At 41.9% G+C, this 27812-nt stretch overlaps 1 protein-coding gene and 1 pseudogene across 1 annotated transcript; one reads left to right on the forward strand and one right to left on the reverse strand.

Annotated features, from left to right (window-relative positions):
- The first annotated feature begins 4246 nt into the window (after positions 1–4246).
- LOC144217795 (vomeronasal type-1 receptor 4-like) lies at positions 4247–5266 on the forward strand. Its single transcript, XM_077747532.1, has one exon. It carries the CDS (start codon positions 4247–4249, stop codon positions 5264–5266), a length of 1020 nt encoding a protein of 339 aa, XP_077603658.1.
- A 12412-nt stretch (positions 5267–17678) lies between these two features.
- LOC144217518 (vomeronasal type-1 receptor 4-like) lies at positions 17679–18172 on the reverse strand (annotated as a pseudogene).
- Positions 18173–27812: the final 9640 nt, after the last annotated feature.

Genomic DNA, 27812 nt, shown 5'->3' on the forward strand with positions numbered 1-27812 from the left:
TCCAGCCTGTCACCTCTTGCCAACGAGTGCCGAGTACAAGGGCCAGACACACCCCAGGCACACCATCCACCGCAAAGTCCCATAGAGGAGTGAGAGTGGGATAGAGGGCTAACCACTCAATTGTCTACCTGTGGCATAACAATAACATTAAATTTTGTAAGGGCATCTTACAGGATCAAGAATTTTGCATCATGGGCCCAAAGAAAAAACCGTCATGAGTAATGGGTGACTCCATGTAAATGAGAGTATTGACCAGTGGGGAAATGAATCAGTGACTCCTAAGGGGCCACACCTCCAACCCCTGAATCTCCATCCTGATCCCCTCTATACCTCTGTTGCCTTGAGAACTCATCCTGTGTTCCTTAGGTCTTGTCCATACCTAAGAACCTACCCCATCACCTTCTAACTCCTTAATTTGCACTTATAACTCCCAACTCTACCAGACCCTTCTACTTCCACATCCCACCTCCAAGCCTCACCTACTTAGAATAGTTTCAAGGTTGGATACAATTTGCCTCTTATCTGATCCTGGTGCTTTTATTTGTGTTGGATACTTCCACAACATCAATTTCTATGGATTTTGTCTATTTGTTTAGACTACTAGTACAAATGGGATCGATATACTTAAAATATACTTTCTTAAAAATTTCTATATCATCCATATCAAACTTTTTACCATATACAGTTTTTTAAAATGTTTATTTTGAAGAGAGAGAGAGACAGACAGAGTGTGAGCAGAGGAGGGGCAGAAAACAGCAGAGACACAGAATCTACACAGGCTCCAGGCTCTAAGCTGTCAGCACAGAGCCAATTGCGGGGCTGGGACCCATGAAACGTGAAATCATGTACTGAGCCGACGCTGAACGCTCAACCCACTGAGCCACCCAGGTGCCCCTCCATATCATCAATTACAAATCTATTAGCATTTACTTCTACAAATGGGCCCAATAATTTCTAATGTTAAGAATGATGACAAAGTTTGTTTTACTTTTATTACATTTGAAAATTTTTCAATTAGCTTGATACCACTGATCTTCAGTACTTCAATATTGGTTCAGTTTTGGCACTCAACATTAAAAAATACGTATTTGGAGTACAGTTTATCAAGGAAGCTGTTTCCCATTGGGAAACATCAGCTTTGCTGCCAGGACCCCATGTGTCAGAATTGAGTAATGCCTCCTCCTTTCCTCTGAGACCCTGTCTGCAGTAGGGATTATAAAACTCACACACTCTCTCAAACATTTCAATTGTGTATTCCAAGATACTCAGAAGGAACTTTTAATTGGTTTGGATCATTAGCAGAAACACTGAACTGTCATTATGGCTATAGGAGTCATGAGAATTGTACTTCCCAGGGAGGTGAGGTCACAGGTTCACAGCCCTTTATCTGAGTCTGGCTGCTGCCCTCCCACATACACTGGTTGTTGTGACCTTCACACAGAGCCAACAGTCCTGACAACAGGAAAGCATCCAGTGAGGACTTCTACTTCAGCCTGAGAGGGACGGTTTATAAGGAAATGAAGTCTGAGTAAGTACTTGTGTGTCCAGAAGGACTCTTTTGTGGTAGAAATAGACCCAATAACAAAACGAGAGGAGGAGGAGGAATAAGTCCTCAGTTCAGAGCTGAGCAAGTGAAGAGAGATGGGTGTGTCCGTCCCTACACCAATCCCGATGACTCCTAATATAAGGGAATGATATCCTCACTGAAGAGGACTGTTGGTGAATAATGCCAGTGATAATAAAATGGGTTTTCTTAGCTCCTAAAAGACTTTAGTTAACAAATTGATATGCTCTTCAGATTTCCTTACAAGAACCAAAGCTCCATTCTCTGTATTAAGAGACATGTGCTTGTAATGCCTTTGCGCTTATAAAAAAGAGCAGGATGGAACTATCAGAAAAACATCACCTTGTATAGAAACCATGGTTTTATTTCTATAATTTAAAAAGTGTGTTTGGGGCCCCTGAGTTCTCAGTCATTTAAGCATCCAACATGGACTCAGCCCATGATCTTATGGTTCTTAAGTTAGAGCCCCACAGGCGGCACTGGTGGTGCAGAGCCTCTTGGGAATCTCTCTCTCTCTCCCTCTCCCACTTGTGCTCTCTCTCACAAAACAAACAAACAAATTAAATAAATAAAAGGAAGTGTGTTTAGAAATTCTCGTTTGGGGTTTGGGATGCACTTGAGAGAGTTACTGTGTCTGTACTGAAATCATCTGTGTTTACCACACTCCAATGGTTATGAGGAGAACGATTTCCTTCTTCTTGTTAGGGAAGCAGCATTTCAGGTAAAGGTAACCTGCTCATTATGGATTCAGAAAACAATTGTGAGGACCTAATGCACATATGGTTTTCTCTGTGGTTTAGTAATATTCTAACTTCAGTCCCAGGATCACTACTCATTTCATGATAATTTCAATTTCTCCTGTGCATAAGGTGTCACATTCGCCAGATTCTATTTCATGTATGCCTCTTGTGGTTTACTGCACTGCACAAATCCTGCCCAATAGCTAACAGATATACTTGAATGATTAATAACTGAGGAGTATATGACCCACATTAGGAATCACTTGGTTTCTGGCCCACATACTTTTATCACATACTAGTGTTTTGTCTATCATGTTTTAGGAACAAAGTCACATTGTTCAATAATGTCCGCTGTATCTGTGCTCCACCAGGACAGCAAACAAGGCTTTCTGCTGCCAAATTAAGAACACATAATCTTGTTTGATAAAATCCTACTAGTGCAGTGGTAGGTTTCTTTAGGATGACACTGAAATTACCGGATTTGTGTTTTATTACAATCTTGAAAACTTCATTCATATTTATTGTTGGCCTATACGATAAATCTGTCAATACAAATGGAAACTTGTTACACATGAAACTATACCATAAACTACCAAAAATAGGAATTAAAACAGCAAGGTCTCAAAACTAAACTAAATAGACAGGTGAACTATGTGAAGGAACAGCTAACAAGGTTTGGTAGGGGAGCAATGGTCAGAGCACAGACTTTGCAAACAGCCCAGACAGCTTCTTTCCTCCCTCTGCCCCCAAACCTGCATGTGAATTTACACAGAGTGCCTGACGTCTGTATCCCAAAGTTCTACTTTTCTTTGCAATGAAGATAATGCAATCCAAGTGCCTATTACATGCAGTATGAAGACGTATCAAAATACCAGAGGTACAACCTGCATGATAGCACTGATTCATGCAAACCAAATGTACTAACTTCCTTTTTTAAAAATTTTAAAAACATTTTATTTACTTTTGAGAGAGTGAGGGACAGATTAGGAACAGGGGAGGGGCAAAGATAAATGGAGACACAGAATCTGCGGCAGGCTCCAGGCTCTGAGCTGTCAGCATAGAGCCTAATGTGGGGCTCAAACATGTGAACCACAGGATCATACCCTGGACCAGTGTCAGATGCTTAACCAACAGGGCCACCCAAGCCTCTTCTGAGAAGCTTCTTAACAACATAAATATTAATTATTTTTCAGTTAAACTCTTGGGTTTCATTTGATATGATCAATATAGTCTACAACACATGTCTCAGGGAGGCTCCTCAGGCTCAAAGATGATAATAGGTCATTGGGATCTGACTGGAGTCAAAGCATCTGCCAACAGGGATGGTCTACTTAGCAAAGTCCATCAGGGAAACCGGGCACTTTCTCTCACCCTTACTATTATCTCTTCCTTTTCACCCTCATTACAAACTCATGTCCAGAGGTTTAATTCTCAAGCACCTGTTTCTATCCAAGATATGATCATTCTCCTTAAAGGTATCCACAAGACACTGATAGAGTTTCCTTGAAACATTTCCTCAATGATTTAGAATGTAGTTTTGTTTTCAACCCACACAGTGTTGGCAGGGCGTGTCCAATGGCACCACTGGCCATTAAGCATCTCTAGCCATTTGGGTCAGAACAAGCAATGACAAGCCTCAGAGTTTTTCTTTAATAAATAAATCAGTAACATATTCAGAAGTGATTTATGCCATGACATAGGTAATGACTCACACTGTAGGTTTCTACCACTGTGAGTAAACAATATCACTTTTCTGAAAATGTTCTATTAGTATTAAGTGTTCTTTCCACATGCTACCACTTACCTTTGCTTCTTCCAGGATATACTACTATATCTTTAGTGCTGACTTTTCCTTGGAACATCCTGGTACTTCTCTCCATCTTCTCCTGCCTCTTCAAGTCTCTGACATTTCCAAAGGAGCAAACCACCAAAGTGACTCTTGATGTCAAAATCTTCAAGGAAACTTTTTATTCACAGGAATGGTTCTCATAATTTAAAGACAAACATACTGAATGATAGAATAGGTTCCAGGGATTTGACAATGGCAATCATTTTCTTATCACAGATGACAGTCGGAATCCTGGGCAATTTCGCTCTTCTTCGCCATTATGTCTTCCATTACCACATCAAAGGGAGGCTGAGATGCACAGAGTTGATTCTCATGCACCTGATTATAGCCAACTCCTTGGTGATGCTCTCAAAAGGTGTCCCCAAGACATTGGCAGCTTTTGAGGTGAAAGATATCTTCAATGAGTTTGGATGCAAGCTTCTCTTTTATGTTCAGAGAGTGGGCAGGGGAATGTCTATTGGCAGCACCTGCCTCTTGAGTGTCTTCCAGACCATCATGATCAGCCCCATGAACTCCTGTTGGAAGGATCTTAAAGTCAAAGCTCCAAAGTACATTGGCTTGTCCATTTTCCTCTTCTGGATCATATATCTAATAGTAAATCTTATCATTCCTATGTATGTGTTATCTGTGTCAGGGAAACCGGGCAGCCAAAACATCACAAAGAACAGGGATTATGGATACTGTTCTACATCTGACCATGACACACTCTCAGAGTCACTATATGTAATACTGATAGTATTCCCTGAAATTTCACTTACTGGGTTGATGATTTGGGCCAGCAGCTCCATGGTTTTCATTCTGCACAGGCACAAACAGCAGGTCGAATACATTCACAGAGCTAACCATTTCCCCAGATCCTCTGTTGAGTCTAGAGCCACACAGAGCACACTGGCCCTGGTGAGCACCTTTGTGTCATTTTACTTCCTCTCCTCCATCTTTCATGTTTGTATTGTTTTTATGGATAATCCCAGCTGGTGGCTGATGAACACCAACAAACTAGTTTCTGAATGCTTTCCAACTGTCAGTCCCTTTCTGATCATGAGACGAGACTCCACGGTATCTAGGCTCTGTTTTCCCGGGATAAAGAACATATTTCCTAGCAGAAAACTGTAGGTGGTATCATTTTGAAGAAGAGTCAGTTGGTAGTTGGTTATTCACTCATCTCACTGGAAAACTCAATGCAGCATCCTATGTTTTTAATTTTCTTGATGTTTATTTATTGGTGAGAGAGAGAGTGGGGGAGTGGCAGAGAGAGAGAGAAAGAGAGTATGAAGCAGGCTCTGTGCTGTCAGCACAAAGCCCAGCATAGGGTTCAATCCCATAAACCAGGAGACCATGACCTGAGCCAAATTTAGTCAGACATCCAACAGACTGAGCCACCCAGGCACCCCAATACAGTATCTAACTTAGTAAACAATTGTCATTCTATAGTGGACCCTAATGGTTCTTTGGGATTCCATATGATGGCTGAATGTAGGAACTATATAGGTATAGTGGAAGTGAATAACGTGGGTTAACCTCATCCTCATACACAGTATCCTCTTGAAAGTAGTCTCAATCAAATGTTGCTTGATACAAACTGCATTGATTTGATCTTAGCCCTTTGTTGGATTAATCAGAGCATTTGAACAAGTGATGAATTCATGGGAAATTGTGGCAAGAGCTAATATAGTCCACAAATGACTGCTGGATATTGTTGGAACACAGTTCTACCATGGATTTCTCACATATGTACATGCCTCTGAGACAGAAGCATGGACAGCTCTTCTTCTATACTGGGTTACCCTATGTGTGATTAGAAAAGTACCATGGGAGAGAGGGACAGTGTCACCCACCAGAATACCAAACAGATTTATTTGCTGTACAGGTAAACAAAGCTGAAGTCCTCCTTAGGGTCAAAGAATACAGCAGATGAGCTTGCAACCCCCTGGAAAAGATTGGTGTTTTGTACAGTCAGTATTCCTCAGGTGTATCTCAAACAATGCATGTGTGGCACTTATCAGGGCACCCTGGAGGAACCATGATTGGTATAAGGTCTGGACAAGGGGTCAAGGAAAACTGTTGGAATCAGGATGTTCATGCTGCCTGCTGGGCTGTGTGCAATAAAGTGCTTTGTTCTCAATCTAGGAATCTCTTGTCATCTGCTGGTAGCTATAGGAGTTGCAGGCTAATCTCAGAACCCATAGTACCTGAAAAAACCATAGGTGTGACTCAAAAACAGACAGAGCCAGAGACTGACACAGAGATGATAGATCACAGTAAATAGGTAAAACTCTTTAAAAATGGATTCTACTGGCAAGGATGTGGAGAAACGGGAAATCTATTACACTGTTGGTGGGAATGTAAACTGATACAGCCCCTCTGGAAAACAGTGTGGAGGTTCCTCAAAAAATTAACAATAGAACTCCCCTGTGACCCAGCAATAGCATTGCTAGGAATGTAGCCAAGGGATACGGGAGTGCTGATGCTTAGGGGCACATGTACCCCAATGTTCATATCAGCACTCTCAACAATAGCCAAATCATGGAAACAGCCTAAATGTCCATCATCTGATGAATGGATCAAGAAGATGTGGTTTATCTATATAATGGAATACTATATGGCAATGAGAAAGAATGAAATCTGGCCATTTGTAGCAACCTGAGTGGAACTCGGGGCTGTTATGCTGAGTGAAATAAGTCAGGCAGAGAAGGACAGATACCATATGCTTTTACTTATAAGTGGAACAGGAGAAACTTAACAGAGGACCATGAGGGAGTGGAAGGGGGAAAATAGTTGGAGAGAGGGAGGGAGGCAAACCATAAGAGACTCTTGAATAAAGAGAATAAACTGAGGGCACATGGGGGTGAGGGACAGGGGAAGGGGGGTGATAGGGTGATGGGCACGGAGGAGGGCATTTACTGGAATGAGCACTGGGTGTTATACGGAAACCAACTTGACAATAAACTATGAAAGAAAAAAATGGATTCTACCGAAGCAAAGCTCAACTGCTCTCTAAATCACACTGTTTTCAGGTATTTAGGTAGGACAGAGACTTGAGAGAGCCAACTGGTCCCTATCCAAATGGAGAAGAAGTTAAGCTATTTGTGCAGGCTGGAGACGTGGTAAAGTGGGGAGTGGGGAGCCAAACCGCCAGGAGAGGGCACTGCACAGGAAGGGGGCAGAGATCCAAGAGGCCTCATAAGCAGTAAGTTTGGAGAGACTGTGGAAGAAAAACACCTATTATAAGAGGATACCACTTCTTTGCCCTAGTATAAACTGGAATCTTCTGTCATTCTGACCATGTCTTTCAACATATACATAGGTCACAGATGTTTTCTGTGTAAGTGGATTCTTCTGTGAATGTTCACTGAGGGCTTCAGTTTGAAGTCTTCCCTGACAGACAGCATGTCTGATTTTATGGAGATGGCTAAGTTCACAACACAGGAGATCCTGACAGTGTCAGCTCGTGGAAATCAGCAGAAACTCCCGGGAAAACGTTAGCTTTTCAAGGCTGTGGAACTGGCAGACTGAAAGACAAGATATCAGAGGGTTAAAGCTAGACCCAGCAAATATCTAGGTCATGTGTAGAATACACAGAGACCCCAAGGAATATATTTACATGATTACAGAAGGAATATGAACTAAATGGATGTCAGGAGAAGAGCAGAGAGATCCAGTTTTTCCTCCAAGAATAGAATCGATTAGGTGAATAATGGGGACAGTGATGTAACTTTTCTGTGCTGTCCTGACCCAGCTGTCTGACCCTGGTTAGAGGCCAGTCATTTCCGCCTTGCTGAGCAGCTGATGAAGGCCACACGTCAAACCACAGTGAGCCATGTAGCACCGTGCCTTGTCCCCTTCCTCACCCAATCACTTCAGTTCCAAGGAAGCCTTGCAAACCAACCACCTTGCAACTACAGTAACAGTGAAAATCAATAACCTAGAAGCCACTGCAGGAGGCAAGAAATATTCTAGAACTCCCCAAAAGCCAACTGCAAATAATTTTTACACATTAACCCCTCTGCTAGTTTGCTAGAAATATATATTCTCTTGGTTTTTCTCTACTTGATGTCATTGTCAGCTTGATATATGTGCACATCTTTACCCTTGAGAATTCCACAGAATGAGGCAATGGCTATTGTTTAACCCTCTAGGTCTTGCAAAAGGACAGTGTATGTGTGCTGATGGAGTGGGGTAAGAGAGAAGCACACAGGAACTGGGAGATTAGGATGACATGGTCTGGATGTGGGGTCTAGAGAGAGCAGAACAAGGGATAAGGCAGCGGGATAAAAGCCAATAGAGACTTAAATGTTGCTTATAAGTTACAGTGCAAGGCCAGGTTTAAGATCATAAAGGGACAAGTGTGCAGAGAACTCATAATCAAAGGGTTATTGGGATCTGAGAGAAAAAGGTATCCAGGGTGTACTGGGAACAAGGGGAATAATGGCATGGAAAGGTGAGGGTTAAATATAATTTAAAAATCTTAAAGCTAAATCTATGAAATTTATTTTTTTAATTTTTTTAAATTTAAGTCCCTTTTTTAAATTTTAGGGTTATTTATTTATTTTTTTAATGTATTTTATTTTATTTCTAGGAGAGAGAGAGAGAGAGAGAGAGACAGCGTGAACAGGGGAGGTCAGAGAGAGAGGGAGTCACAGACTGAAACAGGCTCCAGGCTCTGAGCTGGCCGTCAGCACAGAGCCCGACGGGGGGCTCGAACCCACGAACCGCGAGATCATGACCTAAGCGAAAGTCGGACGCTTAACCGACTAAGCCACCCAGGCGCCCCAGGGGGTTATTTATTTTTGACAGAGAGAAACAGAACATGAGCAGGGAAGGGGCAGAGAGAGAGGGAGACACAGAATCCGAAACGGGCTCCAGGCTCTGAGCTGCCGGCACAGAGCCCAACGCGGGGCTCGAACTCATGAGCCGCAAGATATTGACCTGAGCTGAAGTCGGCCACTTAACCAACTGAGACACCCAGGCGCTCCAAATCTATGAACTTTAAAAAATACAAGAGTCCATGTTGATGGCCTAGGACTTGATCGTGCTTTCATTGACAGGATAACGAAACCACAAACAAAAGAAGAAATATGTAAAAATGAACTTCCTCATTATTAAAAATCTTTGTCCATCAAAAACAACTATCAAGAGGGGTGCCTGGGTGGCTCAGTTGGTTGGGCGGCCAACTTTCTCAAGTAATGATCTCACAGTTCGTGGGTTCAAGCCCCGCGTCGGGCTCTGTGCTGACAACTAGCTCAGAGCCTGGAGCCTGCTTCACATTCTGTGTCTCCCTCTCTCTCTGACCCTCCCTTTCTCACGCTGTCTCTCTCTCTCTCAGAAATAAATAAAAAGTTAAAAAAAATTTAAAAACAACTATCAAGAGAGATAAAGACACCTCAGAAGATGGGAGAAAACATGTGTCAATTGACTGATAAGAGAGTAGTATCCATGATATTAAGGACTCGTATAACTCAACAAGACAGAAGCCCAGTTTAAAAATGGCTAATGGATGATATTGACATTTCTCTAAAGCAATATTCAGAGATGGCCAAAAACACATGAAAGGATAGTCAATGCATAAGTCCTCCAGGAAATGCAAATCAAGACCCCAAGGAGGCATATAGATTAGAATGGCCAACTGAAAAATAAACAAGCAATAAAATGTTGGTGAGACTTAGAGAAATTGGAACTAGCTATGGTGACATATTGTAACTAGACTTCCTTTGGTGATCACTTTGTAATGCATCCAAATATCAAATCAAGATGTTGTATGCTTGAAAGTAATATGACAGTGTATGTCAATTATTCCATCAGTAAAGGAAAGAAAGAGATGTTCAATCATAAAGAATATAACAGTGTTTACAGCATCACTTTCACAATAGCCTGAAGTGGAAACAAATGTGCCATAAGTGTATGAGCAGAATATGGTTCAGCCATATGAAGGAATAAAAGACTGACACGTAGTACAACATGGATGAATCTGGAAAACAGTATGCTAAGGACAGAAGCCAGGAACATAAGGCCACATTTTATGTGACTCCATTAATAGGAGTATACAGGATACTCAAACTTCTACAGACAGAAAGATTATTAGTAGTTCCCATTGGAGGGGAGATGGGAATGGGGTGAATGGTTAGTGGGTGTGGGAGGTCCTTTGGCACTGACAGAAATGTTATGGGCCCAAATAATGATGATGGTGGCACAATGACACTAAATGCCATAGCTTTGGAATATTAAAGTAGTTCAAAGAGTCAATGTTATTTTATACCCAATTTATAAAAGACATAGACCCTTTAACTCAGCAATACCACTTCTGGGTACTATGCATTTACAGCCAGCCAAAGCACTTCTCTGCATAAGGGCAGATGCGAGAATTCCTTATTGTTTATATTAGGGGAAACCTGAGACCCAACCGCCTAACAGAGGAGAGTGACTGACTATGAATTACGCCAATCAACCGCCATTTGGTGTAGAGAGATCACATGACAGATTCTGAAGTGAAATGAGCAAGCTGCAAACTAATGAACAAAGTGTTATCCCAGGAGTGTGAAACGAAACTAAAATAACAACAAAAACTTTTTTTCCTTTTAGACCTTATTGTCAAGTTGGATTCCATATAACACCCACTGCTCATCTCAACAATTGCCCTCCTCCATGCCCATCACTCACCTTCCCCTCTCCCCCACTCCTATCAGCCCTCAGTTTGTTCTCAGTATTAAGAGTCTCTCATGGTTTTCCTCCCTCCCTCTCTCCAACTATGTTTCCCCTTCCCCTCCCCTATGTTCGTCTGTTAAGTTTCTCCTGTTCCACTTACAAATGAAAACATATGGTATCTGTCTTTCTCTGCCTGACTTATTTCATTTAGCATAACACCCTCAAGTTCCATCCAGGTTGCTATGAATGGCCAGATTTCATTCTTTCTCACTGCCATGGAGTATTCCATTGTATAGATAAACCGCATCTTCCTGATCCATTCATCAGTTGATGGACATTAGGCTGTTTCCATGATTTGGCTATTGTTGAAAGTGCTGCTGTGAACATTGGGGAACATGTGCCCCAATGCATCAGCACTCCTATATCCCTTGGGTAAATTCCTAGCAGTGCTATTTTTGGGTCATAGGGGAGTTCTATTGTTAATTTTTTGAGAAATCTCCACACTGTTTTCCAGAGGGCTGCACCAGTTTACATTCCCACCAACAGTGTAGGAGGGTGCCCGTTTGTCCACATCCTCACCAGCATCTAGAGTCTCCTGATACGTTCATTTTAGTCACTCTGACTGACATGAGGTGGTATCTCAGTGTGGTTTTGATTTATATTTCCCTGATGATGAGGGATGCTGAAGAACATTTCATGTGTCTGTTGGCCATCTGGATGTCCTTTTTGGAAGAGTGTCTGTTCATGTCTTCTGCCCATTTCTTCACTGGATTATTTGTTTTCTGGGTGTGGAGTTTGGTGAGTTCCTTACAGATTTTGAATACTAACCCTTTATCTGATATGCCATTTGCAACTATCTATTCCCATTTTGTCGGTTGCCTATTAGTTTTATTGAGTGTTTCCTTTGCCATGCAGAAGCTTTTTATCTTCATGAGGCCCCAATAGTTCATTTTTGCTCTTGATTCTCTTGACTTTGGGGATATGTCAAGTATGAAATTGATGTGGTTGAGGTCAAGGAGGTTTCCTGCTTTCTCCTCTTGGGTTTTGATGGTTTCCATCCTCACATTCAGGTCCTTTATCCATTTTGAGTTTATTTTTGTGTATGGTGTGAGAAAGTGATCTAATTTCATTCTTTTGCATGTTACTGTCCAGTTCTCCCAGCACCATCTGATAAAGAGGATGTCTGTTTTTCACTGGATACTCTTTCCCACGTTTTCAAAGATTAATTGGCCATACATTTTTGGGTCCAATTCTGAGTTCTCAACTCTATTCCATTGGTCTATGTGTCCATTTTTGTGCCAATACCATATTGTCTTGATGATTACAGCTAACAAAAGCTTTTTTAAAAAACTCGATAGAGAGTAGGACCACATTCCTTCCTATGGACTACAGTAGAGACTCACTACTCAGAAATTGTCCTCCTTGGGAGTCTCACAGTGATTAATGACTAACTCTAGTCTCACAGTAGGATTATTTGGCTACTTTACTATAAATCAGTGCTGATTCTGGGCCTTGTTAAGACCAAATAACAACCTTTGAGATCTGAGAACTGGCCCCAGTCCACAGTGGTCAGGGAAGAGGCACTTGGTATGTGTGGGTAGTCCCACCAGCGACTCTGAGACTTGAGTTCATGTTTGCCTGGTTTGGGAAACACCCCTGGCTGACCCAGGGTGTGTAGATGTCACTGCATGACCCAGTGGGGAGATGAGAATCAGATTCAAACCAATTTTGTCAAACTCCAACTAAGTTTAAACAGGAAGTGAATTTAGCATTACTCGGAATTCAGCATTCCTCTGTTACCAAAACCATTACAAGAAATCTATACATTAGCATCTCTCATTAACCAGATGGGGCTTCCTCTGATACCAATGAATGTAGCATTCCTCTGACACCAAATCCATGACAAGAAATCTATAGAGTAGCATCTCTCATTAACCAGACAGGCCAAATAAAATGCTCAAAATAAAACACAGGCTGTTCTGGCTCATACTTGAACGAAATCAGACAACAAAAGTGAAAGCAGATTGACAGAAAGTAAACATTTTAGTACACAATAAATAACAAATCTACTACAATTAAATAGGGAGTTTACCCAAGTTGCAGAAAACAAAATCCATGGAAGCCTTTCATGCTTTGTTTCCCTGTGGGCACTTTGGTAACTCCATCCCACAAAGGTGGACATGCACTATTCTTATTAAATTAGTTCAAGATGGTACACGATGGGAGACCTCCATGGGTACCATGGAAACCATAAATAATAGTACCATGGAAACTATAAATAAAACTTCCATGTTTATTTAGAAGTGTGTTTTCTGAGTTCTGGTTATTAAGGAGAAGTCCCTAATAGTTTTTATGACTGACTTCTAGTTGTATTCCATTATGGTTAGAGATTGTATACTTTCATTCCTTGGTTTAGATCTGTTTTGTGTTTCAGAATTTGGTCTAGCTTGTTGAATATTTCAAGGGTGTTTGAAAACAATATGTATTTGCAATGGTTGAATACATGCTCCACTTCAGTTACCTTGAATGTGGCATTGCTCAAGTTTTCCATATCCTTGCTGATCTTCTGTGGTCTTCTTACATAAACAACTGAGGACAGGGTGTCAATATCCCTAAATATAACTGTGGGATTATCTGGGTCTCTTTTCACTGCTATTAGCATTCTTCCTGACAGATTTTTCAGCTCTGATGGTAGGTACACAGACCTTCAGGATTGATAAGACTACTTTTATAAGGTGATCCTTTTCTCAAAGAGTAAATTTCCTCCTTGTACCTATTACTTTCTTGGAAACCTACTTTGTAAAATCTTAAAGTAGGCAAGCAATGGTTTGATCACAGAGCCGTGCTCTTATTAACACACAATCAAGTTTTTCATATTTTGATCACCACACGAAAAAACCTTATAGCCTTCAGCCATCAGCAAAAGGAGTCTCATCTCTCCCAACTCTGGGCAACATGAACCACTTTTTGTTTGTGATTTATGAGATCCAGCCCCACAGTGGGCTCTGCGCTGACTCTGCAGAGACTGCTTGGCATTCTCTCTCTGTGTCACTCTCTGCCATGGTACTATTATTTATGGTTTCCATGGTACCCTACACAGTCCTACTTTTGCCTACACCAGTGCTCACTTGCTTTCTCTCACTCTCTCTCTCTCTCTTAAAATAAGAAAGTAAACATTAAAAAATTTTAATTGAATAATAAAAAACATATACTTCAAAAAGATATCACATACTGGGACATAAAGCAGCCCTCGATAAATATAAAAGAATTGAGATCATACCATGCACACTCTCAGATCATAATGCTTTGAAACTTGAAATCAATCACAGGAAGAAGCCTGGAAAACCTCCAAAAACATGGAGGTTAAAGAACACCCTACTAAAGAATGAATGGGCCAATCAGGCAATTAGAGATGAAATTAAAAAATATATGGAAACAAATGAAAATGAAAACACAACAATCCAAAATCTATGGGATGCGGCAAAGGCAGTCCTAAGAGGAAAGTACATTGCACTCCAGGCCGATTTCAAGAAACTAGAAAATGCACAAGTCCAATGTCTAATAAATATGTGAAAGGATGCTCAACTTCCATAGTAATCTAGGAAATTAAAAGAAAATCACCACTTGGTACGATTACACATCAACCTGAAGTCAAAAAGATAAATGAAAAAACCCAAAACTGTTCACAAGCATGTGCACAAACCAAAAATCTCCTACACTGCTGGTGGGTGTGAAAGTTTGTATCTTCATTTTGCAAAGCCCTTTGAGACTATTTCCTAAAGCTGCAAAGGTCTAACCTTGTCACGCATCAATTCCACTGTTACTTATATAAGCAACAAAAGTTTTATGTGTGCCAACAAAGCATGAAAGAAATTTACATAACAGCACTATTCCTTTTTTTTTCTTTTTTCTTTTTCTTTTTTTTTTGTGTGTGTGTGTGTGTGAGAGAGACAGTGTGAGCAGGGGAGGGTCAGAGAGAGAGGGAAACACAGAATCCGAAACAGGCTCCAGGCTCTGAGCTAGCTGTCAGCACAGAGCCCAATGCAGGGCTCGAACCCACGAACCCTGAGATCATGACCTGAGCCGAAGTCAGACGCTTAAATGACTGAGCCACCCAGGCACCCCAAAGGCATAAAAACATTATTCCTAATAGTCACAAACAGCAACCCACCAGTATGCTAATTAAAAGGGGAATGATTGTTGCCCATCCATGCATAGAATCTCTCTACAGTGATGCCAATGAATGATGGCTAACAACATGCAGCAACAATATCACAAACAACAGAAACTATGACAAAAGCCAAATACAAAAAAGTTCATGCTCTATTACTTCCTTTATATCAATGCTAAGCAGTCTCAAGTGCCCTATGGTGTTCACATCACACAGTTATGACCCTGAGCAGGAGGGATGGTAAGGAGCACCAGGGGCTTCTGAGTCTGACAATATTCTATATATTGAACTAAATACTGAGTACAAAACTGTGATCACTTTGTGAGCTTTCATGGAGCTACCACTTATGATCAGTGTGCCTTTATATAATTTAAAAATATTTTTTGTATTTTTTTATATTTCACAGAGAAAGAGAGAGAGAGAGGGAAAGACAGAGAGCACAAGCCACGGGGAAAGGCAGAGGGAGAGAAAGAGAATCTCAAGCAGGCTCCATATTCAGTGCAGAGCTCGATTCTTCCCATTTCTCTTTCTTTTTCCCTCTATCCTGCTCCCACTCTGCCTCTCTAAAATAAAATTTGAAAAATTCAGCTAAAATTCAGTTTGATCTTCTCCACTATCTGCTCCAGCCCATTTGACCATTTTTTTCTTTGTTGTTGGGTTTTTTTATTGTTTTGTTTTGTTTTTTAAATCATCCCTTCCTGCCTTGCCATCCCCGCTCTCCCTTCTTCAGGGATCCACAAGCAGAGCGTTGCACAAAGTACCCCAACCAGGACAGAGACCGTCTGACTTAGTGGGTGGGGCTAGGACCAGAGCCTCTGCCCGCATCCAAGTCCCAATTCCACCACCTACTACCCCTTTGGCTCCAGGCAAGTCACTTTAACTCCCTATGTCAAACTTGTCACCTGTGTCATTTGTAAGCTCCCCACGCAGAGACACTACAAGAATTTAACGAACCGACATACACCGAAGGCCAAAACGACGCTCAATAAGCCTTCAGTACCTTTGCTGTCAGACTTCTTCCAAGCCAAGATCCGGAAGCCTTGAATTCCACGCCTGCGGGACCCTTGCTGACACAGTGACCTTGGGCCTCAGTTTCCTTCACAATCACACAAGAAGGCCGGCTTGGCTGATCCCTGGGGGTCCTGAGGTCCCTAAGGCTTTACTCTACTGCTCTGGCTTTCCATCCTGAGGTTCCATTTGATCCCATCGTTCTATGCTAACGTTCCACCATGCGATCCTGACGTCAACTCCTAACGCTCTGTTCAATGTTTCCAATGGTCCATGCCAATTCCCAAGGTCCTCAGAGTGCTCTCCCTTCCCCCACGAGATCCGGGCCTTCACACCCCCGCCGGGTCTCTCTCCCCTCACCCTTGCACTTCCGGTGGCACTCCTCGAACGTGCCCGGGTTGGGCGGGCAGCCGCAGGCCGCATCGTCTGCAGTCCCTGCGGCGCTGCCGACCGCGGCGCCGGGGTCCTTTCCGAACCTCGACCCGCACCAGCGCCCAGACCGCCCCCGAGTGGCGGCAGCGTGAAGCCTGGAGGAGAGGGCGGAGGCGCCGGGGGCCCTGCGGGAGGCGAGCTGGCGGCCAAGACGTTCCCCATGGTCGCCTGGACTCTGCTCCCACCCCGTGCACCACGTGCAACCGAACCGCTGCCACCGCAGCCACCACCGACCATTTCTTTCTTTCTTTCTTTTTTTCTTTCGCATTTATTTAGTTTTTGAGAGAAAGAGACAGAACACAAGTAGGGGAGGTACAGAGAGAGGAGACACAGATCTGAAGCAGACTCCAGGCTCTGAGCCATCATCACAGAGCCCGATGTGGGGCTTGAACTCACATACTGCGAGATCATGACCTGAGCTGAAGTCGGATGCTCAACCGACTGAGCCACCCAGGCGACCTATTCTGACCACTTCTTTTCTTTTCTTTTTTAATTAATTAATTTATTTCTAGGAGAGAGAGAGAGAGAGCGTGAGCAGGGGAGGGTCAGAGAAAGAGGGAGATACGGACTCTGAAATAGGCTCCAGGCTCTGAGCTGGCAGTCAGCACAGAGCCCGACGCGGGGCTCAAACCCACGAACCGCGAGATCATGACCTAAGTGAAAGTCGGACGCTTAACCGACTAAGCCACCCAGGCGCCCCTATTCTGACCATTGCTATCTGAAAATGTTTACTCATGCTCACCTCTCATGTTCCCAAACATCATACTTCACATGACTTACCACCTACCAAGGACGTAATCTGCAACATGCATGATTGGCTCTCCAAAGTTTCACTTGCTGACTGAATTTTCCCTCCAACACTATTCTCTGCACAGTCAGTGTTGACCAGCCACATGCTGATCCATTTCCATGCTCCTTTTCCTTTCATTCCATACCTACTTCTCCTCAGGGAAATTTACTGTAACAAATTTATGTGACACACTCAAAGGCTTTTCCATAATATCCGGATTTTTTCAGGACCTGATCATTAAAACTGCAAAATTTATGAACTCCTCCACTGAAATCATTAGCAAAACTTCAATCCAAATGTATTGATAAGATAATGATATAATATTTCCTTACCATTACGAGGACTACTTATTGTTCACTTTGAAGTAGATGCAAACACATTCTGTTTACCACAGTTCAATTAGCCTCTCATAATTATACAAGGAAGGGACTCTGAGGGGATGAATGAATTACCAACAGGAGGAACATTATGAATATTCCTACAGTTTACACATTTCTCATGAGATGAGGGCATTTTATATTCCTTATCCAGTGAAAGCAGACCATGGATACCCTGGGGGTGTCGGCTCATGAGCAGAAAGTGACTGACAGTTGGGAAACACAGAATGATCACTGAACTGGTGCTCAAGAGATACCAGGCGGGATGATCCAAACAGACAAAACAATATGAAAGACAGATGAAAGAGTACTACAGTAGACAAAGGTACGCAACAGGAGGAAAAGGTTTTGGTGGCCGTGGACTCAGGGCATGATGTGGAGGAGACACTGGTCCAATGAATGTGCTCGACCCTCTGCCTGTGCCTATATAGAAGGGAAACCATGACGCCACTGGCCCAGAGGATGAGCCCTAAATATAACACATCAGAGAATGATAACAACGTTGTATTCAATGAACCTCTGGTTTTGTCATGATTAACATCTGAACAGTATCCAAAACTTTTTTTTCTTGTGATGTTATTCTTGTTCAAAGTGCTGCCCATAACCATAGGAAAAATTATCTTTAACAATATCTGCAAGACATTGTTATGCCGAGAGACACAGAAACCAACCAAGACCACTGAAGCCGAATTCAGGGAGTCTTTATTACTGGCCGGGACCACACAGAGTTAACACAGAACTCTAAATGTGCAGCCCTGAGTCCAAGGACTTAGGGCTTCTTCTAATGAGCAAGCAGGCAAGTGGGCAGTATAGAAGCAGAATTGACCAGTTATTGCAAAAAAAGGCTACAAAGTGATAAAGAGAACAGCCCTTATCCTGGTGTGCAGGGCACCATTTGTTATTTTGAAGGCACGGTTTAGGGTTTGGGGAAGTTTCAAGGGAATAGCCATTATCTCAAGGACAAAATATGCAAACTGTGTCATAAATAACCATTATCAGGGAACATTAACCCTTGTCATCTCATTTGTGTTTTCCCTTGCACCTGACGATAGTTATGTTGCCCTCAGAGTGCAGGCCCAGAAGCTAAACTCTGGGTCAAGATGGAAGGACTGAGGCTAAATTCATGTGCAACAACATAGCCCAGGACAAATGAAAGGACAAGTCACTTGAGAGCTTTCCCTTTAAGTGCTGCCTACTTGGAGTTTCAGGGGCTGATTATGATGGCCTGAAAGACACTCAAGAGGCAGGTCACCCCAATGGACACACCTCTGCCCACGATGCATATGTAGGGAAAATTTTTACATCCAAAATCACTGAATGTGTGATACCACCCAAAAGATGACAGTGTACGGTGCATTCCAAAAGAGACCAGGACCAAAAGATTGGCTACAATCAGGTTCCTGACAATCAAATCTGTGGGCCTTGGCCTACACCTAGTCAAAGAAAAGAGGACATAATGGTAAAGAAGAGACAAGTTCCCCAGGATTCCAAGCACGGTCTGGACTAAGAAAATCACTCCTGGGGCGCCTGGGTGGCTTAGTCGGTTAAGCGTCCAACTTTCGCTTGGGTCATGATCTCGCGGTTCGTGGGTTCGAGCCCCGCGTCGGGCTCTGTGCTGACTGCCAGCTCAGAGCCTGGAGCCTATTTCAGAGTCTGTATCTCCCTCTCTCTCTGACCCTTCCCTGCTCACGCTGTCTCTCTCTCTCCTAGAAATAAATAAAAAAAATATTAAAAAAAAAAAAAGAAGATCACTCCTATTGCCAGATCCCGAGTGGCCATCCTGTCAGTCCTCAGTGACTGATACTTGTCTTCTGGGCTCGACGATCCTGCATGGGAATAGGAGGCAGGGGCCACATGAATCATGTCAGCTGAAATCCAACATTTTCCACTTACCAACACTTCCTACTTTCAAATAATTACTTACAGTTCTTCAGTCACTTAAGGCCTTCTACGAGGTCCATGCACAAGCAGTACACAACACTTGCAATGTGCGAAACACTAGTATAACTACCACCCATGAAGTACCTTATTTCTCATAAATACACAGGCAGGCACTACTGCCTTCCTGAGAAAGATAAGGGCCATAGAAGCACAGAGAGGTTAAGTGTTTTGTCTACATTCACTCAATTAGGGGCAGACACGTGATGAGAACCTGGCTGGGCTGGGCAGAAAGTTAGTGCCTTAAATTAGTGATCTATGAAAACTCTACTTAGCTGTGTTCTGTTAATAAACGAGATCCAAATTTAGCTTTATGTGTATACCTTGTCATTTCAACGTAGATGGCAGTATGTATATTCAATTTTTGCTAACAATGATGTTCCATTTATTTATGCACACCCTTTCTATAAGCAGCTGTACACTGTGAATAACACACTAGAGACCTGGGTAGACTGTAGACGCACTGACTGCAGGACTGTGAGCCTGCAGGTTCCTGCCCCGTGACAACCTGCATTTAATGAGTACAAGAAGCGCTCCATATTAGGATGGCAACAGAAAGAATCATTTGTTTTATTCCAGGAAAAAAGTATAAGGCTTTAAGTCACAGGAACTCAGGACAGAAACATTGGTTCCTGCTTAAATATTATTCAGAATATATAGGTATCGATTTCTTAAAACCTGTGCTAAATAAAATTAGTAAAACTTCAGCATGATTTGTGAAAGACATTAAAATACAAGGGGTGCCTTGGCCAGTAAGTTAAGGGTCCGGCTCTTGATCTCAGCTCAGGTCTTGATCTCTGGTCCTGAGTTCAAGCCTTGTATTGGGGTCTGTGTCAGGCATGAGGCTTATTTAAAGAAAAAAGAAAGAAAGAAAAAGGAAAGAAACACAGGACACATGTATAATAGAATGTTAGGCAACAACCTTGTATGTCGTGTAAGTGAAATAATCTTGGATTGGGTTTATAATATTTAAAAGAGCAGAAATATCACAAGATACATTGGAAAGTAAGAGTCTTGTGAGAAACCATGTTATTAAGTGCTGTTTCCCTGTTAACTAGAAAAAGCCTCTCCATTTGAATTCAGACTCACCTCTTATGTCTATTAACACGTCAAATACCTGGAGTTAGAGAAAACATATCTAAATCAGCACCTGCCATCAGACAGAATGTTTCCAGACTTCTGAAGTTATACTTATTTAAGTAATCTCTATACACCACATGGGGCTCAAACCCAGGATCCCAAGATCGAGAGTCCCACAATCTTCCAACTAAGCCACCTAGGTGCCCCTGAGATACACTGTTTCTACACATGATCATATGATACTAGAGAGTCATCAAACTCTTTATTTTGAATCAAGGTTCTAAGTGAACCTTAGAAGCCTCACAATAATGTCTATGGTTCTTATAATACAGAATCAACAGGAGACTGTCTCCAGAACTACAGCTCTCAAGTACATTAAAAATCACATTCTTTGGGAGAAAGAGTTGAATTACTATATTGTACATCTATAACTAATAAAACACTGTATGTTAACCAACTAGAATTAAAGTAAAAACTTTTTAAAAATGTTTTATTTATTTCTGAAAGACAGAGAGAGAGACAGCGTGAGCAGGGTAGGGTCAGAGAGAGAGGGAGATACAGAATCTGAAACAGGCTCCAGGCTCTGAGCTGTCAGCACAGAGTCTGACATGGGGCTCAAACCCACAAACTGTGAGATCATGACCTGAGCCGAAGTCGGATGCTTAACTGACTGAGCCACCCAGGTGCCCCTAAAGTAAAAACTTTAAAAAATGAGATTTCATGACCACTTGGGTGAAACCACATAGTCACTCTCAGTGAGGATTACACTACTTGCCGTAGGAGCCAGCAGGGGTGGGTGTAGGTCTAGGACCCAATCTCTCTCTACCAGCTCAGCTCCTGGCTCAGGACGTATTCCACCTTCCCATGTGGCTTTGGCACTGAACCAGTTCAAATGCAGGAAACTCCCTTTGTTCACTCTGTTCACTTATCGCAACTCCTGATACAATCTTTCTCTTACAGATACTACCTCTCAGATGAACACAGAGAAAACCCACCTACTTCGTCCTGCTGCTTGCATCATGGGCTCCGTGTGATGGTCAGAGCAGTCAGTACCTGTGCCAAGACATGCAGGCCAGCCCTGAGATGTGAATTTATGACTGTGTGACCTTCCCTCCCCTCACACCTGCAATTAGCTTTTCACCTGAAGCAGCACTGGCAGTGACAGGCTTGGGACCTGAGAATATTTTTGCAAACGTTCTCCCCACTTGCCAATTACCAAGAACAACTGCAAGCTTCTAGGTAGCACCTCTAGAGACCACTGGTGTGTGGGAAAGGATGCAAAGCCTGAGAGAGAGAAGCAGCCTGGGCAGGAAGCAATATGGGCCCAGGACAGACAGCGCTGGAGAAGAGAGTGGGTATGAGTGAGACCCAGACCCCAGAAGACGGGGCCAGGGTGACAGGGATGACAGAGAGAAGTAAAGGTTTTCAAGTTATAAATACCTGGCCACTCAGGGGAAAGAAAGAACACGGTATTTGACCTGGATGTTAGTATTAGTCTGTAAAAGACAGTTTCCCCTTTGCTCTTCAAAATTCTCAACCCATGTTCTCACTCTCCGGAAAAACATACTTTGTAAATACGCATCATAATGGCCTCAACATACCCCTTCTTTTATAGTTTGCACTGTGTCCCATCAAACTGAAAATGCTGAAGTCTTAACCTCCAGGACCTCAGAATGTCCCTCAGAATGTCATGAAGATGGAATTCCTTAAGATGCTGTCTAGAATAGGGAGTCTCCTACATTCATCTCAGGATGAATGGCATCCTTACCAAAAAAATGGTAAATTTGGAAAAACAAATGTACACAAGATGAACACCACATAAACTTCTGCTGCCACAATTCAAGGAAGCAGAAGCTGATTAGTGGCCTGGAAAGATTCTGCAAGGACCTTCAAAGGCAACACGGCCCTGAGGACACCTTAATCTTGGACCTGTAGCTTCAAGAACTGCCAGATAATAAATTTCTGTTGTTTCAGCCACTCCATGTAGGCTCCTTGGTATGGCAGCCCCTGTAACTTTCACACTTTCCCTTCCACCTGCTTTCCCACAGGCAGAAGCATCTTCAAATGCAGAAAAGTATGCCCTTCTATGACCGTTTCTACAGGAGGGATTCAAAGACCGAGACAAACAGCTCTGATCTGAAGGTCAAACCAAGAGTTCCTCTTCCCCTGTCCTCAGGGACATTGCCCTCCTAGAAACATCTCAAATCCTGCTACAGCACTGGGGACAGGACTGCACCAAGATCCTCCTACGAGTCCCGGCACAGAAGACCCCTATAACTTCCCCATGGGCCAGAGTTTGGGCTCCACTCTCAGAAATGAGTCCTGGAGACATGATAACTCACAGAATGAAGGTGGGAGAGGAGTGAAGCACAAGTAATGGTGTTTCTAAAACCTCTTGCTGATCCTAAATGTGACATGTCATCAGATGAAAAAGAACTTATGATAAAACAGTAATGGTGGTGGGTTTAGATAGAGTCTCCTGTAGGTCTACATTTACTCTCGGATTACATTTTGTCTTTACATTTTCTGTTAAATTGTTCAACATGGTAAGTGGACATTTAATGAAAAGTTATGGCATGAGGGTATGCAGATCATGGGATACTGCATTTACAATCATTGCAAGGGCAATTTTGCAAGTATGCACGTACTGTGAGACCCTGCATAAATGGTGGAGGACTCACCCATCTCAAGAACCACTGAGACCATTCTCATATGCACAAAGCAACTGTACCAACTAACGATACCCCATGATGTGTGGGAGAGCCAACATTTAACCCTTTTTTTAAATTACAAAATATCATTATTTCTTCCAAATGCTATAGGAATGTTGTCTATTATTTCAAACAATATAGAAAAAATGAAGTTTTTGGTTTTCCTTTTAATTCTAGTTGGCTTACATATATTGTTATGTCAGTTGCAGGTATACAATATAGTGATTCAACGCTTCCATCAAATACACAGTGCACATAACCTCAAGTACACCCTTTAATCCCCATCAGCTATATAACCCATGCCTCTCATTCAGCTCCCTTCTAGTAACCATCAGTGTGTTCTCTACAGTTAAAGAGACAGAGAGGGACACCTGGGTGGCTCAGTCAGTGAAGCCACCAACTTTGGCTCAGGATATGATCCCATAGTTCATGGGCCCGAGCCAACTGTAGGCTCTGTGCTGACAGCTCAGAGCCTGGAGCCTGCTTCAGATTCTATGTCTCCCTCTCCCTGCCCCTCCCCAGCTTGTGCCCTGTCTATTTCTCAAAACTAACATTAAAATTTTTTTAATTAAAAAAAAGAGAGAAAATTAAAGGTCTTTTAATTGTACCCTGACATATACTATCAAGAGTTTTTTTTTCATTCAACTCTTTAAATGCATAAAATCTTTTGCTCATGTTTAGATAAAATGACTCATTAATAATCATCATGGAATAAATGGAAGTGTTTTAGGAAGTATTGGAGAGCTATTTCTATTGCATAAAGATATCACCTTTACAGACTAATGACCAAGAAAAACTACTTCATTGTAAAATATGGCCAGTGTAACAATATTTATGTACACACTGAATCAAAACAGAGTATGTTCGAAGGCGTGTATTTATTTTTATGTCATTTCTTTTTTAATAAAAATTATATTTTATTATCAAATATCTAATTTTTTAGGCATTAGGAACCATGTACTTGATTTCTGTGATAGTGTTGGTTTTATATCTTATATCACATTGTTAAACTTCAATGGTACTTTTTAATTTAAAAATCCTATACTAAATTATGTTTTTTGTGTGTATTTTTCTCTCCTGGACTTCTTTTTAAAATGTTTAAAATTATTTCCGAGAGAGAGAGACAGCGTGAGCAGGGAAGGGTCAGAGAGAGAGGGAGATACAAAACCTGAAACAGACTCCAGGCTCTGAGCTAGCTGTCAGCACAGATGACGCAGGGCTCAAACCCATGAACCATGAGATCATGACCTGAGCCGAAGTCGGACGCTCAACTGACTGAGCCACCCAGGCGCCCCATCTCTCTTGGACTTTAAATCTGAGTACAAACACTAGGACATTTTTTACTTGAATTCCTAAGAATGGAATGTTTTCTACCACATAATAGATGCCTAATAAATATGCAATTAATGGTGAAAAATCAGGCCACAAATGCAATTTTTTGTCTACGTGTATCTCAAAAATGTCAACCACAGTTCATTCTTTTTTTACACAAAAGGACATTTATTTTTTTTTTAATATTTTTATTTATTTCTAGGAGAGAGAGAGAGAGACAGCGCAAGCAGGGGAGGGTCAGAGAGAGAGGGAGACACAGACTCCGAAACAGGCTCCAGGCTCTGAGATGGCAGTCAGCACAGAGCCCGACACGGGGCTCGAACCCACGAACCGCGAGATCATGACCTAAGCGAAAGTCGGACGCTCAACCGACTAAGCCACCCAGGCGCCCCAACACAAAAGGACATTTAAATGGTAACTTAGAAAGCTAGCTGTTGATTTAAAACATATCCAGTTTCAAAATTATTTCTACCTAAACACACTTTTTATCTAAACCAAGACCCAGTTACAGGTTTCTATCTTTCAAAGGAAAATGATTTCTTAAATTGCTATAATATCAGACACTGAAATATATATCTCACATGTATTAACTTCATTTAAATATCCTTTAACATTACAATATGGCCCCACTATTTACATTGCATTAGAGATTAAAAGAAAGTGGAACCCAGATTCAGAGGACCTTGTCCACATCACATAGTAAGGGCTAAATGGAACTGAGAAGTCTACTCATGCCCATTTCACACCAAAGCCTGTGAGTTTAAATATTATCCCAAATTCAATCATTAAAATTATAAATAAATCTATACCTGGAAGGAAAAGGTAAAGAGTAGTTATGCAAAAGATAAGACAAGACTTGGCAACTCATATGACTATGACTTTCTAACACTCGTTTCTACTTTTCTACATACTATCCAAACTAGGGGAGTGTTTTATATCCTAAATATATAATTAAGGAAAATTTTACAGTTTCATGAGTTTTTCTGAATAACACCTATTTAAACAAAGTTGAGAAGTACTGAAATCTCACTTCTTTTACATCTTTTTTTTTTTCCTTAAATAGTTTATTGTCAAGTTGGTTTCCATATAACAGCCGGTGCTCATCCCAACAAGTGCCCTCCTCCATGCCCATCACCCCTCCTTCCCTCTCCCCCACCTCCATCAGGCCTCAGTTTGTTCTCAGCATTCAAGAGTCTCTCATGGTTTGCCTCCCTCCCTCTCCCCAACTATTTTTCCCCTTCTGCTCCCCCATGGTCCTCCATTAAGTTCCTTCTAATCCACCTATATGTGCAAACATATGATATCTGTTCTTCTCTGCCTGTATTTTTACATAATTTCTGATATAATATCAGATATACTCCAAGGCTACGTTGAAAAACAGAATAAATCTAAGTATGAGACAATCATTACACCTGGAGATGGAAATTGCATCAGTTTTGAATATCAACACCTCATGTTATTGATTATAATTAAGCATGTTTCCACATTTACAGGCACACCTTGGAGATACTGCATGTTTGGTTCCAGACCACATCGAAAAAAGCAACTATCTCAAAAAGAATTCAAAGGAATTTTTCACCTCCACAGTATACATAAGTTATGTCCTCCTCATACTGCAGTCTATTGAGTGTGCCCTAGCATTATGTCTGAAAAAACAGTGTGCATCATGTTTCAACTATACTTAATTTCAGGAAACTGCTAATTATCATCTGTGTTTTTAGTGAGTTAGAAACTTTTTGCTGGTGGAAGATCCTGTCTCCATGTTGAAGACTGCTGACTGGTCAGGGTGGGCGTTACTGAAGGCTGGGGTGGAGGTGGCAATTTCTTTTAAAAGACAACACTAAAATGTGCTGCATTGATTGAGACTTCATTTCACACTGATTTCTCTGTATCATGAGATGCTGTCCCACTGCATTTTAGCCACAGAACTGCCTTCAGAACTGGAGTCAATCCTCTCCAATCCTGCTGCTGCTTTACCACTAGGACTATGTACTCTTCCAAATCCTTTTGTGTCATGTCTACAGTCCTCACAGCATCTTCACCAGGAATGGATTCCATTTCAGGAAATTACCTTCTGTGCTCCTACAGAAGAAGCAACTCCTCAGGGGCTCAGGTTTGATCACGAGATTGCAACAATTCACCCCCATTGACAGACTCAGCATCTAATTCAGGATCTCTTCTTCCACCACATCTGCAGTCCACATTCATTCATTACATTTGCAGTCTTATTTGGGCATGGTTCATGGTACCCCAAAACAATTCCAAAAGTGACATCAAAGATCACTAAACATAGATAACTATGAGAAAAAATGACAGAAGAAAAGTCTGAACTATTTCACAAAATGTGACACAGAGACACAAAGGGAGCAAATGCTGTGAAAAACTGGTACCGATAGATTTGCTCAAGGCAAGGCTGCCACAAAACTTCACTTTGTAAAAACCACAGTATTTGCAGTTATAATGCAAAGTGTAACAAAATGAGTTGTAGCTGTTAGGTTTCTGTTGTTGCTGGAACAAATTTCCATGAAATCAGCAGCTTCAAACATCGCTCATTCATTTTCTCATAGGTCAGTAGGTAAGGAAGCCCAAATGTAGATGCTGGGTCTCCTGGGCTCTTACCTACAGCCTCTGAAGAAGATTCACCTCCACACTGATTCACATTGTTGCCAGAGGTCCTTCCCATGGACAATCACACTGAGGCTCCCTCCACTCTGACAGCCACAAAAAGCAATATGAATCTCCCTCCTGTTTCAAATCTCTTCCTCTTCTGTTACATCTCCCTGTCTTATTCTGCTTTCAGGGTCATATGATAATTTGGCCCACACAGATAATCCAGGATCATCTCCTTGTTTTATTTTTTTTAGTTGTAAGATAATTTTATTTTACTTATTTTTTAAATGTTTTTATTTTTTTCTTAAATAGTTTATTGTCAAGTTGGTTTCCATATAACACCCAGTGCTCATCCCAACAAGTGTCCTCCTCCATGCTCATCACCTCCCTTCCCCTCTCCCCCACCCCCATCAGCCCTCAGTTTGTTCTCAGCGTTCAAGAGTCCTTCATGGTTTGCCTCCCTATCTCTCCCCATCTCCTTGTTTTAAACTCAGATCATGAGTTTCCTTAATTATATCCGCAAAGGTACTTTTACCATGTAAGGCAATTTAACCAATGAATAACACCAAGA

Source organism: Crocuta crocuta, unplaced genomic scaffold (assembly GCF_008692635.1).
Source record: "Crocuta crocuta isolate KB4526 unplaced genomic scaffold, BGI_CrCroc_1.0 scaffold334, whole genome shotgun sequence".
Classification (NCBI taxonomy): domain Eukaryota; kingdom Metazoa; phylum Chordata; class Mammalia; order Carnivora; family Hyaenidae; genus Crocuta; species Crocuta crocuta.

Excerpts from the sequence above, each read along its gene's own strand:
- LOC144217795 (XM_077747532.1), top strand. The coding sequence starts at position 4,247 with ATGTCAAAATCTTCAAGGAAACTTTTTATTCACAGGAATGGTTCTCAT.